Below are 18,732 nucleotides of genomic sequence, written 5' to 3' on the forward strand. Positions count from 1 at the left end.
TCTTTATTTCGCCTTGACTTCCTCTCCATATGAAAGACCTATGACTACATTTTTTAGTCACTCTTTTTTGTTTTAATGTTGTCATCTTTTACATATTGACATCTCTGTTTCTCCATATTCAGTGTCTTAGCTTTGATTTATTTTTGTGGCTTCCCTATCTGTGTTGATATCTGGTTGCTCTGTACTGTGTTCTAATCTTGAGTTGTTACCTGATGTTATTGATTTTCTAACTGGAGGACACCCTTTAGTATTTATTGTAATTTTGGCTTGGTTTTTGCAAATCCAGTAAACTTCCTGTTTAACTGGAAATGCCCTAACTTCTCCATCATATTTGAGAGACAGTTTTGTTGGGTATATAATTCTTAGTGGGCAAATTCTTTTCCTTCTAGACTTTATATATGCCATCCCATTGCCTTCTTGCCTGCATTTTTGCTGAGTAGTCCGAGCTTAGTCTTATTGACTCTCCTTTGTATGTGGCTTTTTGTTTATCATCAGCCACTCATAAAATTTTTTCTTTATCTTTGTTTTTGGCAAGTTTGATTATAATGCCTTGGTGACTTTCTTTTGGGATCTACCTTGTGTGGGGTTCAATGAGCATCTTGGATAGATATCTTCTCACCTTTCACAATATCAGGGAAGTTTTCTGCCAACAAATCTTCAACAATTCTCTCTGTATTTTCTGTTGTCCCCCCTGTTCTTGTACTCCAATCACTTGTAGGTTATTCCTCTTAATAGAGTCCCACATGATTCTTAAGGTTTCTTCATTAAAAAATATTCTTTTATCTGATTTTTTCTCATACAAGTTGGTGTGAAGTGGTTTATCTTCAATCTCACTAATTCTTACTTCCATTTCCTCAGTTTTGCTCCTATGACTTTCTCTTGTCTAATTCTGAAATTTTATTGTTAATCTTTTGAATTTGTTTGCTGTCTCTCTATGGATTCTTGCAGCCTCTAAAATTTGTCATTATGCTCTTCTATGATCGTCTTAAGTTCTTCTATTGCTTTTTCTTTGTGTTCCTTGGCTTGTCCTGTGTTTTGCCTGATCTCCTTCCTGATCTCTTGAAGCGTTCTGTATATTAATTTTTGTATTCTACCTCCAGTAATTTCAGGATGTTCTCTTCTTTTAGAAAATTTTTTGATTCTTTGTCTTGGGAGCTTGCCAAAGCCATCGTGGTCTGCGTCTTTATGTGATTTGATTTTGACTATTGTCTCAGAGCCATCAATAAGTTATTATATTAATTCACTTCATGCATGCTTACTGTATCCTAGCTGTTTTTTTGGTATGCCCACATAGGCTGCTCGTGTCAGCTATTTTGATTACTGGTGCCTTTGAGGGTCTAACGTCCTATCACCAGGTGGTTTGATCTGTTACTGGGTATATGAGCCCAGGAGTCCATTTACTTTTCTTGTATGGATTCAGTTCAGGTTTCCAGGTAGTCAGTCACCAAGTGTGTGGTGCAGGCTCTCATCTACAGTCCTAGACGGGCAAGGTTGAATGGTGTAGGCACAGGTATCTGGCTGCAGTAGGGGGTCACATGCCAAGCAAGGCAGGGCGCTGACAGCTGCCCCTGAGTGGGAGGTAAGCATGTCCCTGTTCCCTAGAGTGTGTAGGTGGGTGGGTTTTGCAGCTGGAGTTTGGGTATCCTGTAAGGACTAGGAGGCACCACTTATTCTTGGGCCCCTGTAGTGGGTAGCAAGGTGGCATGGGTGGAGCCACCAGTCCTCAGGCCCCTGATATGTGTAGGTGAAGACCCTGCTTAATAGGCAGAGCGGCATCAAATGTCACAAACCTGCCACTGCACCATATAACTGATACAGTTGAAATTAGGCTTCAGGTATATACTCTGTTGTACTGTGCTTATGAGGCATTAGCCTATGCTACTGAAATGGGCTCACAGAGGTCTACGCAGGGGTGAAAGGCATTCAAAGTTCATGGACCCTTTATGCCTTGTGCCTAGGCAAATGAGGTGTGCCTGCCCTGAGTTCCTGGCTTGGGGGAACTGACAGATTATTTTTTCCTGTTTCTTAATTTGTTCTCTCTCCAATGCTGGGAGAATGGCTCTGGGTGCATGATGGGTCTTACTTCCAGCCCAAGGGATGTGGCAATTTCTGAAGCCACCCTGGGACTCAGTGCAGAGTGGAGAGGGGGCAGGTAAGTGGGAGAGAAGTTTTTCTCAAAGGGGTGTTTTTTGATCCCTGTGGTAGGTTAGATGCATGTACTTATCTTTCACTGATTGAGCACTTTTCACTGGTTCTGGAGGCTTGAGTAGACTCTCCCTAGCTTGGTCTCTCCCGACGTGGAAAACATCTCCCAAGTGCCACTGCTTGCCTGACCGCTTGCGCCAACGGATCCTGCAGGGTGCCAGTTCCTGCTGGGTCAGGTCTTGCAACTCCTTGCTGCTTCTGAACCATCTCTCCCTCTCCCTGCTCTTCAGTCTGATTCCTCATCTTTGCCTTTGATTTTCAGGGCTCCTGGATTGTCACATATAATTGATTCACTTATTTCAGGTATTTGTTGTAAGAGGGACCACAGAAAGCATCTGACTACTCTGCTATCTTGGCCCCCTCTACTCCTAAGTTTTAGAGATAACCAAAAAAACCAATTGTCCTTGCGTTGACTCATATAGGGCAGAGTAAAACTGCCCCATAGGGTTTCCAAGGAGCTGCTGGTGGATTTGAACTGCCAATCTATTCATTAGTAGCCATAATTCTTAACCACAGCACCTCCAGGGCTCCAGATCTTAGAGATAGATATTACAAATCCCAATTCAACAACTGAGAAAAGACACAGTCAGGTGATGCTTAAAACCTACTTTAGATTTTTGTTAGAAAGTGATCTTGCAGACTCCTGCTCCTGCTTGAAGTTTAAAAGTCACAATCTTTGTTTTGATTTGGCATGTAGAGACATGTTGCAGGATTTGAAAAATAAATTTTGGATTTGGACAAAATCAATTAATACACAAAAAGTGGTTCTTAGAACATGTTTCACAATGTTAAAACACAAATCATATTAAGCCAATAACAGAAATAGATTGAAGTTTGTTTAATGTATGATTTCATATCTGGGTAACATTTTGACTAAACAAAAAAAAAAAAAAAAAAAAAAAACCGAGCCTGTTGCTGTCCAGTTGATTCTGACTCATAGTGACCCTATAAGACAGAGTAGAACTGCCCCATAGGGTTTTTAAGGAGTGGCTGGTGGATCTGAACTGCTAAACTTTTGGTTAGCAGTTGAGCTTTTAACCACTGTCCCACCAGGGCTTCATTTCAACTAGGAGTCAAAAATGTTCTGAAGATGAAAGAACTTCCAAAATTCTTATACTCCATCTTATCCACATTGCCACGGAAATGGGCCAGGAACAATGTTTACACAGGTTCCAGTTAGACCCTGGAGTTTGTTTCTCGAAAATGACTGAATTCTTCAAAAGAGCACAATGACTAAGGCAAATTGTCTACTTAGTAGGCTATTCAAATTAAAGTTGACTTTTAGAAGACCAGTCTGTTGAAGGTTCAAAAAAATCACCTTCAGGGCACTGGCTTTGGGTGGGTCACCCCAACCTCACAGATGCTAGATATCTGGATTCTAGAATTAAAATTTTTTTACCAGCAGGTACTAATATTGAATAAATATTCTTATTCTCATCTTTTTTTGTGGATTATGAGATTCTACTGCCTATATTTTTGGGTCACAATTTCAGAGGCACACAGGCAAAAAATGTTCTGTCTTTGCGAAAATTGCTAAAACTGAGCTGTTCAAACCTGTTAGAGTAGAGGATTCTAGGGGTCAAGTTAGATAAGGTGTTGAAAGCCCCCAGCAACTATTATTAAATGGAATCCACAGGAAAGGTAACTAACAGCTGATAATAGCAGCGATTAAGTCGAGGGATTTAGATCCCAGCTTCAGCACTTACTAGCTGCATATGACCCTACGCAAACCAATTATTATCTCTGCACCTCAGTTTCCTTTATAAAATAACAACAGCATCCACCACACAGGATTATAATGAGGATTAAACACGATCCTTCCTGTAATTGCTTAAAACAATGTCTGGCGCAAAGCAAACACTAAACATTCATAAGCGCTTATCACTTAGTTGATAAGCAATCATCCTAATTCCCTTGGCGTGTGCAACTTACAAACATTTTTGAGTTTATTTTTTGTACGTATTTGTATTTGTGCAGTAGATGTACCAGTAACTGAGAGAACAAGAAACGGTTTACAATGGTTGCCGGAAGGAAGGGGACTTGAGTGAAGGAGGTTAAAGTGGAAGAAAAATTCGCATCCCTCCACACACGTTTAAATAACTCATTTACCTCCAAGTAATAATAAAAAAAATAAATCAGGCATCTGAAAATAAAAAAATGTACATAGAGAAAATGTTCGCTCCCAATCCATCCTTATTCACAATCTTACCACATGCTTTTATTTTCCCATGTATTCCTTGAAAATAAAAATGCATATTATCTATTTCCTATTTTCACAGTCTTCTGCACCTGGTCTTGTTTAGGCATTCTCTTTTGTACTGAAGCATTTCCCGCTATCTGCTGTTGTATAAAATAAAAACGTATTTTTGGCTAACAGCCTCGCTCGCTCGCGCCACCTCCAAGCCCGCCCGGCCTCCCCCGAGGCCCACGTGTTCCAAGGGCCCCCTCCGCGGTTGTCCCCGGCGTTGCCGGCCCAAAGGCCCCGGACGGAAACCCCGCCCGCCCTCCGCTCCTCTGTCCTCCGGGCGGGCGCAGGCCCGGGCTCCACTTTGTGGCGGCGCCTCAGGCAGTGCGGCGGGCAGCCGGGTCTCCGGCGCGTCGCGGGCCTCGGAGGACCCCGGCGACGGCCGGGGCGTAGGGCCCGGTGGACGCGGCGTAGGGCCCGGTGGACGCGGCGACGGCGGCGGCGGCGGCGGCGGGCGTTGCGATTGACTGCGTTTCTGGTGCCCGGGCCGCGCTCTCTGGCCTCCTTCCCTGCACTGGTTGACTGCAGTGCCACCGGCGCCATGTCTGTGAGCGAGATCTTTGTGGAGCTGCAGGGCTTCTTGGCTGCGGAACAGGACATCCGAGAGGCGAGCCCCCTTCCTTCCATCCCCTTTTCTTTTCCTTGCCTAGCTGGGCCACCTCACCCGAGCCTCCTCCTTCCTGTCTCGGGCGGTGGGGACGCCCCCGGGCCCTCTTGTTAACGGACTAGAGTGCTCCACACCCCACATTGCTCCTCTGGTTCCGAACCCCTTTGCCCGACTCTTGGCTCCTCGGCATCATCTGCTTCATTTGAATGTTAGTTTTTCCTCGTTTATGTCGAAGGCTTGGTTAGCGCCTGGGACTCATTTAACGCGCGTTTCCTGTATTTGTTTTTGGTCCTTTAAAAGCACTTGTGACTCCTCTTTAAGTCATTCCTGTGGTCTCTCGTACCACATAGGGTAAAAATCCATACTGTACTGTGACCTACGAGGTCCCTCTCTCACTAGTCTCATTTTACGTTACTCTCCCGTTGTATATTGTGTTCAGTTTAATCTCCTTTTTGTTCCTTCGATACCCCAAATAGTCCCTGCCCCAGGACTCTTGCATGCACCATTTGGTTTTTCTGGAATGCGCAGTCCCCACTCCTGTCTTGGTTATCTCATATTCACCGCCTTCATCTCTCAGTCTGAATTATGTGTTCCCTGTTAGGTTCTCTCGTAGCACTTTAATTTTTTTCTCATTTATGTGGTGATTATTATCTTTTTAACTCCCCCCCCTTGCACTGTAAACTGCGGGAGGGAAGGGAATGTTTGCTTTTTTTCCAGTATTTACACAGTGCGTAGTGAGTATTCGCAAAATGGATGGATGAAAAATACTTAATTGTGTATTGTGTTTTATTGTGCCAAATTATATTCACATACATCATCTCTCTTAATTTTTACAGTGCCCCCGTGAGACAGTTGGGATGGGGTGGGTGGCTATTCTTTGAAGTCTGCAGATGAGGAATCTAAGACTTCTTAGTGCCTGGTTCAAGTCAAGGTTCTCACAGAGGAAGTAAGTGAAAGAGTCAGGGTTCACACTTGTGTACAAGTTCAGTCCTAGTAAAGATTATTTGTGTTTTGAATGTACATGAAGGTGTGGTAGGTCAGCTAGGATATCTAGTATGTTTGGTTTGAGGCTGTGACAATAATTTTGTTGAATTTAACTGGTATTTTGATTTTTAATTCTCTCTAGGAAATCCGAAAAGTTGTACAGAGTTTAGAGCAAACAGCTCGAGAAATTTTAACTCTACTTCAAGGGGTCCATCAGGGTACTGGGTTTCAGGACAGTAAGTTCTTTGTTTTCATTTTTACCCAGTTTATCACTCCTACTTAGAAAGTTAATTTCCATCCAGAAGACATATCAAGTCTGTATTATTGTATTATGAAAAATGTCCACCATATTTTATGATGTGTAATAATTGGAGAAGTAAATGAGGATCATTTTATAGATTTACAATATTCTGTTACGTTTTAATTTTCTGCTTTTACGTAAGTGCAGTTTAAATACAGATGTTTAGTTTAGTGCGATAGAGTTCTACTGATGACAATTGTTAAATAGCTCCCTTGTGTATCTAGCAGCTTTTATTTGGCCCCCCTTTTTTTCCTTTAAATCCTGTGTTTCAGTGACTGAGTCCAGTATAACATGGATTTATAGATTGGAGATGGTCAATATAAAATGTTCTTAAAGCCTTTACAGTTAGCTCCTTGAATAGAAATCAGGTGTGTTAGGTTTAGACATGGAATCTCCACTTACAATGTAGCCAGCACAGCTAAAATAGTTGAAATATGTTTTTGGGTAGAGATTGACATAATCGCGTAACTTAGAGGTGTCAGAGGCAAGATTTGTTGCTGTCAGCTGTCATCAAGTCAGTCCCTGACTCCTGGTGACCACATGCACAAGGAGCACAACGCTGCCTGGTCCTGAGCCATTTTTGGATCGGCTGCTGTGATCCATAGGGTTTTCACTGGTTCCATGCCATTCGTCTCAATGATATGGAGTTGGTCAGCCTGATTAAGAGTTATTGATAGAGGCTCTTTTTGACCAAATCATGGGCATTAGAAGCAGTCTAATCTCTAGGTGTCCTGTGAAGACTGGGTGGCAGTAGCAGCTGGTCCATAGCCCTTTAGGGTTGAAGTCATTAAAGGCAGCTTACCAGTGTCTTTTCTTATATTTGTTTGTTTATTCTTCAGCATTAGTTAATCAATAGGGAAGTTAGAGATGATATTTTGAGATGAGAAAGAGATGTGTACCCTACATTTGGTTATGAAATAAAGTTGATTTGTTTCTAGGTAGATATACAGATTATTAAGCAAGAACTAAATTTGAAATTTTATAAGTCTTTGATTATTAAGTTTGATTATTTTTTTGTTATCAGTTCCAAAGAGGTGCTTGAAAGCTCGAGAACATTTTGGTACAGTAAAAACACATCTCACGTCTCTGAAGACCAAGTTCCCTGCTGAACAGTATTACAGGTACATAAGAAAAGGAGAGTTATTTTAATATGTTAATTTTAAAAAAGGCAGGAGACAAGTTATATGGACTTAATGCTTACAACTTGGTAAGAATTTTTCTACACAGAAGAAACAACAGGAAATGGATCAAAATGTTAATAGTATTTTAATGGTGACAGAACTAATGATTTTTTTTCTCCTTTGTACTTCCAAAATTTTGTTAAGAAGCATGGATTTTGCAATGAGAGATAACTAAAATGTCTCCTGTATGAAGGTCAAGTTATTGGTGAAGTTGGGATACGTGCAGAGTATATGTGGAGTTAAGTTTTATCGCAAAGCTTGAATTGCGCTGTCAAGTGACTGTTTAGCTAATATTTTATGCTACGTTTTGTTGAATCTAGAATACCATTAATTTTAAAGTACATCATTTTATGTATCACAGAGAGAAAAAATGTCGCCAGTATAGTTGTGAAATGTAGATTATAAAAGGTGTCCTGATTTCAGAGATGTTAAACTGAAAAACTCTGAATTTTGATGAATATGGTAAATAAGCAAGAATTTCTACTTAGTTTCTTATTAAAAAAAGGTTTTTTGTAAGATATGTATCTGGGTAATATATAGGATGTCTGTGGAGGGAGTACAGTAGGATAAATAGTATAGTAGACGTGTGCTGTAACTTAATAAGAAGATTTTTTGACGCTGGGGTCTGCAAACTGCTGGTGGCCTGCTGCCTGCAGGAGCTAAGAATTGGTTTTGTATTTTAAAAGGTTGTTAAAAAAAAGAAAAACACCCAAAGAAGAATATGTGACAAAGTCTGAAAGTGGCCTGCAAAAACTATCATATTTACTGACCCTTTATAGAAAATGTTTGCTAACCTCTGCTTTAAGGTAACAACAAGTGAAGCACAGAGAAGTCGGACAGTAGAATTGGGAGGTTCTTCAGAGACCGTCTAACCTGGAAGTCATGCACAGGCTGCCCTCGGTCTGGATTTGGCCCTCAGAAGGCTTTGTTTGACCTGCATTTTGTTGGAAAAAAAAAATTTTAATTTGTTGCCACATTTGAAAATCTGCATAGACAAAATATCTAGTGGTTGTAAAATTTCTTACTGTTCGTTTTTCAGGCTTCTAGCTCAGTTTAACTGCAATATCCTTAGGCTTTAAGTCTGTCTGTTTAGTGATTCCAAATGGTAATTGTTTCTTTTTTATGTGAAGCAAGATTTTCTTGATACCATACACTTACCAAAATGTAGGAAAAAGATGTTGAGACTAACGTACAATTACAGTTGTCACCCATAACCTTCACTTGCAAATTTTTGTTTTTCTCATTTTTATTGATTAAACTTCTAGGTCACAATTGCTTTTGTTAACTATAATCTTTAACCCTTTCATGCCCGGTGGTACGTATTGTGATCATGAACTTTTTCAGTCTCTGGGGTTTATTGATGGTGCAGTGGTTAAGAACTCGGCTGCTAATCAAAAGATCAGCAGTTCAAATCTACCAGCCATTTCTTGGAAACCTTATGGGGCTGTTCTGCTCTGTGCTATACGGTTGTTATGAGCCAGAATCGACTTGACAGCAACAGATTTGGTTTTTTTTTTTTTTTGGCCGGGGTAGGTGGTGGGGGCAGTGTTTATTGGGAAGATGCTGTACTGATAGAGCCTGGAGCTGCAGGCAGGGGCCTTTGTGAGTGTTTGAAACTGAAGAAGAGGGTATGTCCTGCAGATAGTTGCTTTTACAGGGCATTGTATGTGGTGGCTGAATTTTTGGTAGGAAAAAGAAGACATTTTGAAAATTTTTTTTACATGAATGTACCAATAAACCCAGTGGGGACTCTGGGGTGTAATCAGTGGTACTTCTTATGTACCACTAAACACTTAAGGTAGACTTATGGGAGGGGCAAGAAAAAAAAAATCCATACTACGTAGCAAAAATTCAGACACACTGTGATTCGGCCTGCTTCCATTAATGAAAACACTTGATATCAACAAAAAATTTAAAGCAGGAAAGAGCTGGGTCACCAAAAGGTTAATTGTAAATTTTTGTATGTATCAAAATTTTATTATGCTTTTCATTGCTTAAACTCATAAGTATTAGAAATTTGGGAAACCTTGATGGCATTGTGGTTAAGAGCTACAGTTTCAATGTACCACGTGCTCCTTGGAAACCATAAGGGGCAGTTCTGCTCCATCCTGTAGGGTTGTTAATGAGTCCAAGTTGACTCGACAGCAACAGGTTTATTATAAATTTGAACTTGTAAAATTTATACTAAATTTTAATACATAGTTGAATGTCATGTTGCTCTTACACGTTCTGTGTATTGGGCTTCACATGAGATTTTATTTGAAAAAAGATTTTCTAAACCTGTCTTTCTCAAGGTCTCTAAACTCTGATCTCTCAACCTAAACGTGCTTACCTTGATACAGATTTCATGAGCACTGGAGGTTTGTGTTGCAGCGCTTGGTCTTCTTGGCAGCATTTGTTGTGTATTTGGAATCAGAAACACTAGTGACTCGAGAAGCAGTTACAGAAATTCTTGGCAGTAAGTGTCCTTGTTAGCGGTGATCTGCATGGAAGCTTTTTGGTGGGGGGGGGGGGCAGGAGGGGGAGGGGCTGTGGCTTGTACTTTCATTTTTATTAAAACAGAAGAATGGAAACACAAAATCTAAAAATATGTAGTGACTTGCTCTTTTTACTTGGGTATGTTTTGCAAGTGTTTTTTCTTTGCACCTTTTAGTTTTTTTAAAATTTCAAGCCTACAGAAAAGCTGGGAGAATAATGAATACGATGAATACCCATCTGCGCTCTACTGAGGTTCACTGTTTGTTAACATCTTGCCACAACTGCTTAGTTTCTTTCTCACGGTGTGTGTGTATACAAACGGAACCATTTGAAAGTCAGTAGCCGAAATCATGACTTCTCCCTTAACGCTTCAGGGTGCATCTGAAAACAGTGACGTTCTCTGACGTAACTGTTGGTATTCCTTTTTGAGAGAAGAATGGAAAAAGGATTGAATTTTGCTTAAAGAGGTCTAGTTGCCAAGGTTGTGAAAACTTATAAAAAACCAGTTCGAAAGATTAATTATTTTTTTCTATTTATTTTGAGAAAAATTAACTATATCTTTAGGTCTAGATTTAGACCTGGATATTCTTAGCCCTAAACTCCATTCACATGATGATCTTGACTTGACTTGGGTGCATTTTTCAGTTGAGCCAGATCGGGAGAAAGGATTTCACCTGGATGTAGAAGATTATCTCTCAGGAGTTCTGATTCTTGCTAGCGAACTGGTAAGAAACTTAGTAAATTGCCTTTTGCTTTTTGATCTTCCCACTTCACTGTCAGTTTTTCAAATGAGTACAAAAATTAAGTTTGTAATTTTCTTAGTCATCTCTCAGTCACCAGGTAGTCGTTGACTGTACACTACACGTGTTGCATCTTGCTAGTCATCAGAGAAGTGAGGGAGCTATGTGTACTTAACAGTGTGTGAGCTTTTAAAAGATCGTAATCTCTCTTCCTTGCAGCGTAGTGACAAGGTACATTGCTTGTAGCTGTGTTAATTCATATAATAGTTTTAGAGGACAATGTAACTATCTAATTGTATAAATTGTTCATGCTTGGTAAAGTAGAGGGTCAGCAAAAGAGAGGAAGACCCTCAACAAGATGAATTGATACCGTGACTGCAACAGTGGGCTCAAGTTTAACAACGGTTGTGAGGATGGCCCAGAACCAGGCAGTATTTTGTTCTGTTGTACCTAGGGTCACTATGAGTTGGAACTGACTTGATGGCATCTGACGACAGCACTCTTGCCTTTCGTCCCCTTAATCTCTGAAAAACTCCTATAAAAATAAATTCAAAAGGAGGAAGAAAAGCTGTTACTAAGGTGTTCGTGATAGCATTATTTACATTTATGAAAAATTATAAACTACAGCAGCTTCTACAAAAGGGAAATGATTTAGTAAGTTATTAAGTAAACTAGTAATGTTAAACAGTTATTAAAAGTGGTAACTATGAAGACCTATATGGAAAGTTTTTGTGTTTATAATTATGATGGTATTAGTCCATGACAGATTCTAAATAAAAAACCTGGTTCTTCTCCAGGTTTGAGAGACACTGCTCTAGAGTAGGGATCAGCAAACCGTGATTTGTACCGTCTGATTTCATAAAGTTTTTTTGGAACACAGGTACACCCGTATTGTCTGTGGCTGCTTTCGCTGTACAATAGCAGAGTTGAGTAGTTGAGACAGAGACGGTATAGCCCGCAGAGCTGAAAATACTTACTACCAGCTCTTTAGGAAAAACTTTGCCTATCCTTGCTCTGTAAGAAAACCCCACAATAATATGAAGTATTTATTCCTGGTATTCCATGATCTTTGGCCCTGGGTCCTGCCAGCCTGTAGCTTCTTTCTTCCTTGTGTTCCAGGACTGCTGTTATAGCTGTGGTCATTCACATCTTCGTTCTTCATTGGTAGAAGGCAATGGGGAAAAGGACAAGCCTCCCTTACTCCCTCCTCGTTTAAGGACTTTCCTTTGAAGTTCCACACATAATTTCTATTTCACATTTCAGTAGCCTATCTCTAGGGCAGAGTATCTGGGTGGGTGTGTTTGTGGCTAAGATGTGAGGAATTCTCCTGAGGAGATGGGGACATGGATGCTGCTTCCCAGAGGCAGTCTGTGCCACTTGCCCCAGGCTTTTAACCTGGTTGGAGAGACCTAACCAGGAAACTCAAAGCACCTCGTCAATATTAGTGGTCAAGTGTGAGGTGTGTTTAAGGCCTCAAGTGGTGAGAATGCAGTAAAGGGTTAGTTTAGGGAAGCCTGGAAAGAATAGTGGGGAGGATTTTTATAGAGAAGGAAAATTTTGAGTTGGATCTTGAAATAAATCTTACCTATCCTTCAAGACAGTGTTGTATTGACGTAATTTTGGCTTCTTAAACCATCTCTTTGTATTACTGCTTTTTGGTGACTGGAGCTGTAGCTCAGTAGGAGAACTCTAGAAATGTAATCATGTGGCCTAGGTCTGAGGAGACAGCAGAATAACTGTGATTACTCTGGCACTTTTTTTTTGTACATTAGCAGAAATGAGCTGTAAAGTTGACACATGAGTAATTTAACACTATCATACAAGTCAGTTTTAAAACTTGGGGACATTTTAGAAGACGTTAGTTATATTAAACCTTTATTTGGCTAAGATTATCTCATTTTCAGTGGAGAAACTTATATTCAGACAGAATGGGAGAGAACATCAGTGTAGCTATATAGGCCTGAGGCTCTCCTCCTAGTTGTGATTGTGATTTGGGAAGAGACGTGTTAATTGTAACGTGTTCCTGTTTATCTTATGCAGTCCAGGCTGTCAGTCAACAGTGTGACTGCTGGAGACTACTCCCGGCCCCTTCACATCTCCACCTTTATCAATGAGCTGGATTCCGGTTTCCGTCTTCTCAACCTGAAGAATGACTCATTGAGGAAGCGCTATGATGGCTTGAAGTATGATGTGAAGAAAGTAGAAGAGGTGGTCTATGATCTCTCCATCCGTGGTTTCAATAAGGAAACAGCAGCTGCTTACGTAGACAAATAGGAGGCCCTTCCCTCCTCCTGGCCTGTTTACTTCAGCGGTTGCCAGTGAGGGGTGAGCACAGTGCCTCTTGCGGTAGTTAGAATGCCCAGTTGCTAAACACCGTGCTTTATTTTCTTAACCAGTTATGTGGTGTATCAGAAGTGAAACACTTTTTTGGGGGTTAAAAAAAATCAAGGACAGAATTTTCTTTGTTGTTTCAGTGAATTTGCTCTGTAATCCAGTGTGTTTCATTTCCGTCAAGAAATGTAAGTGTCAATTTCTTGGTAAAGTCCTTTTCTTGCTTACTTGATGTACTGATTGAGAAGTTTATTGTCTTGTTTGTGATCCTTCCAGACGTGACCTTTTGCGTTTTCTATGTCCCAAGTTAGCCATCCAGACCCAGGCATAGCCTGGATAGAGTCAAAGTTAAAAAGGATGGTTGTCAAGTAATGGCAAAGAATAACTTATTTTGTATTCTTTCTTCCTTATTTTAAGCCTTGTGAGTAAATCCGTTGTTGAATTTTTTTGCAAGGAAGTCCTGACCCCAGGGTTCTCTCTCACTGCCATCAAAATACAAAAGATTTCAGACCGCAGAGCTCGGCTCCACAGATGATCAGGAAGGTTGTATGAAGGGGTTTCGTAAGGTCCTGTTATTGGCTCTGTTGTAAGGCAGACTTTACCAGGTGGGGAGTAGGGCTTCATGTGTGAAAGTGCTTCTGCTTTCTGACGTTGCCTTAATATTCTGCTGTGGCAGCGAACATCTTCATGCACATCCTGAGTTCATACCTCGTCTGATATATTCCTGAACTATGAAGCCCCCGCTTTGTTCTCAGCAGCTGTTTGGATCGGAGCGCATAAAGCCACCCACATGCGCGAATTGGCAGTGCCCTGACTTGTGCACTCTTTGAGACAGATGCCGTGCTTTGTGTGGAATAAAAATACAATCTCTAATTTTTTTAATTCAGCTTGATAGGGTAATATTTTTTTAGAGTAAGAAACTTCAGATTGTTGATGGCTATCATAACAGAAATATTTACAATTTGGGGCAAGTCATTTAAATTCTACTGCCCCTCCCCCTATTTCAGATAAAGCTGAAAATGTTTACTAGGTAACTTGCCTTTGGCTCTTCAGTTGAAATTAAGATAGTGACTTAATCCACCGTGATCTGAAGCTCACTGAAAGGAAGGTGCTAGTATTTCCAGAATAATGAGAAGTAGTTAGGAGTGTCACCCTTTCACGCCTGATACTAATGCGGACCCCTGCTCATAGGGTAGGACGTTTGGCCTTGCCATCAGAACTAACTTTCTCAGGCCAAAGGAAGGGCTGACTGGTTTTTCCCATCCTGAAGAGAGAAGTAGAAATGAGACATTGTTGGATTTTGGATCCACTTTCTTGACAGATCTTTCTGCACAAGAGTTTGTGGAGCGAAAAGAGTATTAGGTTCTTAAAAGTGCCTAGGATGGTCACCTGAGATGTGCAGTGATGGCACTGCTGAATTGAACAGAAAAGGCTTCCACTGACGTCATCAGACAGATGCAGGGAGTTTGTAGTGGTTCTCTCTGCCTCTGTAGACACTGAATCTGCTTGAGAATCTCAAAGTTCTCGGCAGAAGCTGTGGATTTCAGTTTTAACAGATACATTTTAAGTGGGGGAGCACATTCTGGTTTTGTCACTCTGAGAATTTAGAAATGTCGTGTTTATAATTATTCAGCTGTATTTGTTGCTGGCTTGTTGTAAAGCAATAAATTTTTTGTTTTTTTTTGGCCTGTTTGTAACGTAGTGTGTGGCTATGAGAATTCTTCTGCATGGAGAATAAATTCTGGGTATTTTCTGAGGCTGAAGATGACCAGGACGATGAGCACGTTCTGCTCTGTAATGGTTACAGCATTAATCAGAAGACACCAACCGTTCAGAGTTCTTTACAGTGAATCGCAGGTAGAGTTTGTGTGGGCTGCCTTGATGGGGAATTAAAATTATTTTAACAGAAGATGTTGAGAAGCCTTGGCTCTGGTTTTGGGATGCCAGATTTATTTATTTCTCAGTTTTAAGAAAATCAAGCAGGTTAGAGAAGGTAGAGGTGAATTAGGGGCTGCTTTTTTTTTGTTGTTGTTATAGATTCATTCCGAAGAAGAGGAGGAGAACCAGCCATAGGTACTTGGTGAGATTTGCCCTGTTTTAAGCTTGAATAACAGTATGAGTAAATGCTTAAGGGAATTTAATAAAGAAGGAAAACTGATTAAGGCAGGTGTCTGGGATCCTAAATAGGTGGCTAAAGAGATGAAGTGAACCTGCAGGTTGCTACTGGCATGGTTTTATAATTGTGTACTCAGAACTTCCTTGTTTCTTTGTCTGGACTGAACTACTTGTCCTTTTCAGATAGAGCATTGTTGTCATTCTTGACACCAAAATAAGACTTTCCCTGAAACAGGTTATATACCTGGTGTTCACCATAATAAGCATACAGCCGCCCCCTCCCACCAAACAACGACAACATGTAAGGGAGGCAGAATCAGCAGGTGTGGTGATCTGACTACCTGCCTTGCATATGCAGACAGGCTGTGCCTCAAACTTCCAGCCAGCCTTAAGACTACTAGGAATGAGACATGTACACCCACTGGCATCAACCATTCCATGGGTGCTACATTCATCTGCGATGGAGCCGGGTACACAAGATTCAGTGTTGACAAAATGAAAGCCTTGTTATTATCTATAGAAAACAAACAGTGAACAGTAACACCAGATTCTCGAAAGGGAGATGCTTGCTCTTTTCCAAATTACCCATGTCCATTCTTATATCTCTGGGTTGGCATGCCACGCCACGGTGCAGGTCAGATGCTGCCCTAACATCGCTGCTGCCTCTGCCACCACCATGCTGTCCAAGCTCTTTCTGCCACTCGGCTTTGCTGGGCCTTGCCTCACTGGCTGGAAGACGCCTGTAGAGGACCTTCTGACCTGCTGCTGGGCCCTTCTAGGCTCCTGCCACTGGCTCCTGCCATGCTGCCTAGGAGTGGGGAAAGAGGTGAGAGGCACACTCAAGCCTTTGTCTTTCACGGGCAAGTATTACAGCTCTTCTAGAAGCAGGCAAACCTGTATGGAGGTGCACAGCTTGCTCTCTGGGTTGGCAAGCCTGCTACAGCCAACTCTCTGGGCTGACCAGCCCACTGCTGCTCAGTCTTTAGTTTTACAGTCGTTTCATCTGAGTCTAGGAGCTTCTCAGTGTAAGTGCCCTGGATCCAAAGGATACACTCCGTTCCAGACTCTTCTTGATGGTAATGAACCCAAAACCAAACCCACCTGATTTGATTCAGTGACTCTGTAGGACAGAGTGGAACTGTCCCATGGTGTTGCCATGGAGTGGCTGTGGGTTTGAACTGCCGTCCTTTTGGTTAGCAGCACTCTGTGGGATTAGCCCTTATATAAGCCTAGCAGGATGGCAAAACGACCAGTCTCCTAATTGGACTGAAAGGAGCTCAGTCCTTTTGGGTGGATTTCCAAGCCATTATTTGCATGGTAAATCAACCAATTCCCTGACAGGGATTGCAAGGTACTTAGTACTATTGGTTGGATTTTCAAGCCCCTATTTGTGTAGGAAATCAACCAATTCCTTGCACGATTGTGGCTCAGCCAACCATTTTGTGGGAGTTACAAGACTATGGCTAAAAAGGCCATACAAAAGTGATTCGTCGCACAACAGCAGGACTGGAAGGTGAGGGTGAGAGGAACCTAACATAACTACCAGGTTTCTGACTTGGATGATGTCTTAGTTTCCTAGTACTGCTGTAATACATAACAAAAGTGGGTGGCTTTAAAGAACAGAAATTTATTTTCTCATTTCAGGACTCTAGAAATTTGATTAGGGCACTGTCTCTAAGGAAAGGCTCTATTGTTTCTGGAGAAGATTTCTTTCAGTTTCCGTAGCCCTGGCATTCCTCAGTTTCTTGGTGATCATGTGGCATCTATCCTCACCCCTCCATTCTGTTTGTGTTTGCTTGTCCCTGTGCCTAATTGGCTCTTGTATCTCAAAAGTAATTAGGTTTAAGACACACGCTATACTGATGTGGCCTCATAACATAACAAAGAAAACCCTATTCCTAAATTGCATTATGTCCACAGGTACAGGGATTGGGGGAACACAATTCAATCTGTAACAGATGACTAAGTGGACTTCGTTGGTGGTAACTGAGGAGGAATGTAGGAGGAAATGCATGTCTGGAGGGTGCTGGACAGATGATTCATTTGGTTGTTTGGATTGATGATGCTTGTGGAGCAGCAGGTGGAGGTGCTCAGCAGGATTTTGGGTATGAGGGCAGCTTGGAGCAGGGCTGGAGATGGTTTTGGGTAGTTTCAGCATGCAGGGTGATAGATGAGTTAAGAGAGTGGGTAGGATCTCCTATGAAGAGCATGTAGGATGGAAAGAGAAATGAGCTGAGGATGAAACCCATTTTAACAGTGTGGTTTAGTGAATTAGGCAGGGGAAATGAAGTCCATGAAAAAATGGAGAAATGGTCAGAGATGTTGGCAGAGTACAGGGAGAGTGGTTTGTCACAGAAGCCAAGGGAATAAAGAATCTGCAGAGGCATTTTGAGTGGGAGAATTAAAATACATAATTTCACCCTTGAGGAAACAGGAGAGCAGTGGGATGCAGACCTCAAATTCTCATAAAAAGACCAGACTTAATGGTCTGACCGAGACTAGAAGGACCCCAGAGGTCATGGGCCTCAGACCTTCTGTTAGCCGAGGACAGGAACCATTCCCAAAGCCAACTCTTTAGACAGGGATTAGACTGGACTGTAGGATAGGAAATGATACTGGTGAGGAGTGAGCTTCTTGGCTCAAGTAGACACATGAGACTATGTGGGCAGCTCCTGTCTGGAGGGGAGATGAGAAGGCAGAGGGGGACAGAAGCTGGCTGAATGGACACAAAAATAGAAAATAGGCTGGAGAGAAGGAGTGTGCTGTCTCATTAGGGGGAGAGCAACTAGGAGTATATAAAAAAAAAAATATAGCAAGGTGTATATAAATTTTTGTATGAGAGACTGACTTGTAAACTTTTACTTAAAGCACAATAAAAAAAAAAAAGCTAAAATACATAATTTCAGGGGATTTTGGGAAGATTGTGGTGTAAACAGACCATCGTTTTTGACCCTCCCCCAAAATACACCAAGAAATGCAACAAGGAAATGGTGCTTCACTTTGATGGACTCTGAATAGGAAAACGGAGGGCAGCAGTGGGGAACTGCCGACAGGCAAAAATCAAGTCCCATATGGTAGAAAAGTCATTTCTCCAAACGTCCCTGCCCCTGTTCCAGCCACGCGGGCTGCTGGTTGCTATGAACTGGGGAAGTGGCCCCAGCAAAAAGCTTGCTTCCCTAACCACCACACCTCCTGCCTGTACAAAGAGACAGGACCCCAAGCTTCTGCTCTAAAATCAACAAGGTGGACCACCACGGGGATCTGTATTATTGTGCCAGCAACTCCCGCACTTGGATACTGTCAGCTGTAAGCCTACTTTGAATTGCTAAAGAAGTCTCATGCAGTGGGGTCTGTTCCCATAGTCAAAACTCTGTCTGCTTTCCTGTGCACACATAGCTGAGGGCTCAGAAACAACAGGATAGACCTCCTTGGGGGTCAGTACAGGTCCGTCTGCTCTGCCTTCGGGTAGATGCTGAGGACTGCTGACTGAGGCTGCTGTGTGCTAGGAGGCAGGCGTCTTGAGCGGAGGCTACACCTGCAGCCAG

The 18,732-nt window shown here is 41.8% G+C and overlaps 1 protein-coding gene across 2 annotated transcripts; it reads left to right on the plus strand.

The window, feature by feature from the left end:
* The first annotated feature begins 4,754 nt into the window (after positions 1-4,754).
* On the plus strand, positions 4,755-13,304 carry TSN (translin). Of its 2 annotated transcripts, XM_049889066.1 has the most exons (6): positions 4,779-5,057; positions 6,184-6,277; positions 7,367-7,463; positions 9,866-9,981; positions 10,647-10,726; positions 12,782-13,304. In XM_049889066.1, exons 1-6 carry the CDS (start codon positions 4,992-4,994, stop codon positions 13,013-13,015), a joined length of 687 nt encoding a protein of 228 aa, XP_049745023.1. In that variant the 5' UTR covers positions 4,779-4,991; the 3' UTR covers positions 13,016-13,304. The 2 variants fall into 2 exon arrangements, with proteins under 2 accessions (XP_049745024.1, XP_049745023.1); XM_049889067.1 differs by lacking the exon at positions 10,647-10,726 and having other exon boundaries at positions 4,755-5,057; positions 12,782-12,855.
* Positions 13,305-18,732: the final 5,428 nt, after the last annotated feature.

This window comes from Elephas maximus, chromosome 6, assembly GCF_024166365.1.
Source record: "Elephas maximus indicus isolate mEleMax1 chromosome 6, mEleMax1 primary haplotype, whole genome shotgun sequence".
In the NCBI taxonomy this organism is placed as follows: Eukaryota; Metazoa; Chordata; class Mammalia; order Proboscidea; family Elephantidae; genus Elephas; species Elephas maximus.

Bases quoted from the DNA above. Each gene is read 5' to 3' on its own strand.
- TSN (XM_049889066.1), top strand. From the start codon at position 4,992: ATGTCTGTGAGCGAGATCTTTGTGGAGCTGCAGGGCTTCTTGGCTGCG. The intron at 5,058-6,183 runs GCGAGCCCCCTT...AATTCTCTCTAG, and splicing joins CGGAACAGGACATCCGAGAG to GAAATCCGAAAAGTTGTACA. The intron at 7,464-9,865 runs GTACATAAGAAA...ACCTTGATACAG, and splicing joins CCTGCTGAACAGTATTACAG to ATTTCATGAGCACTGGAGGT.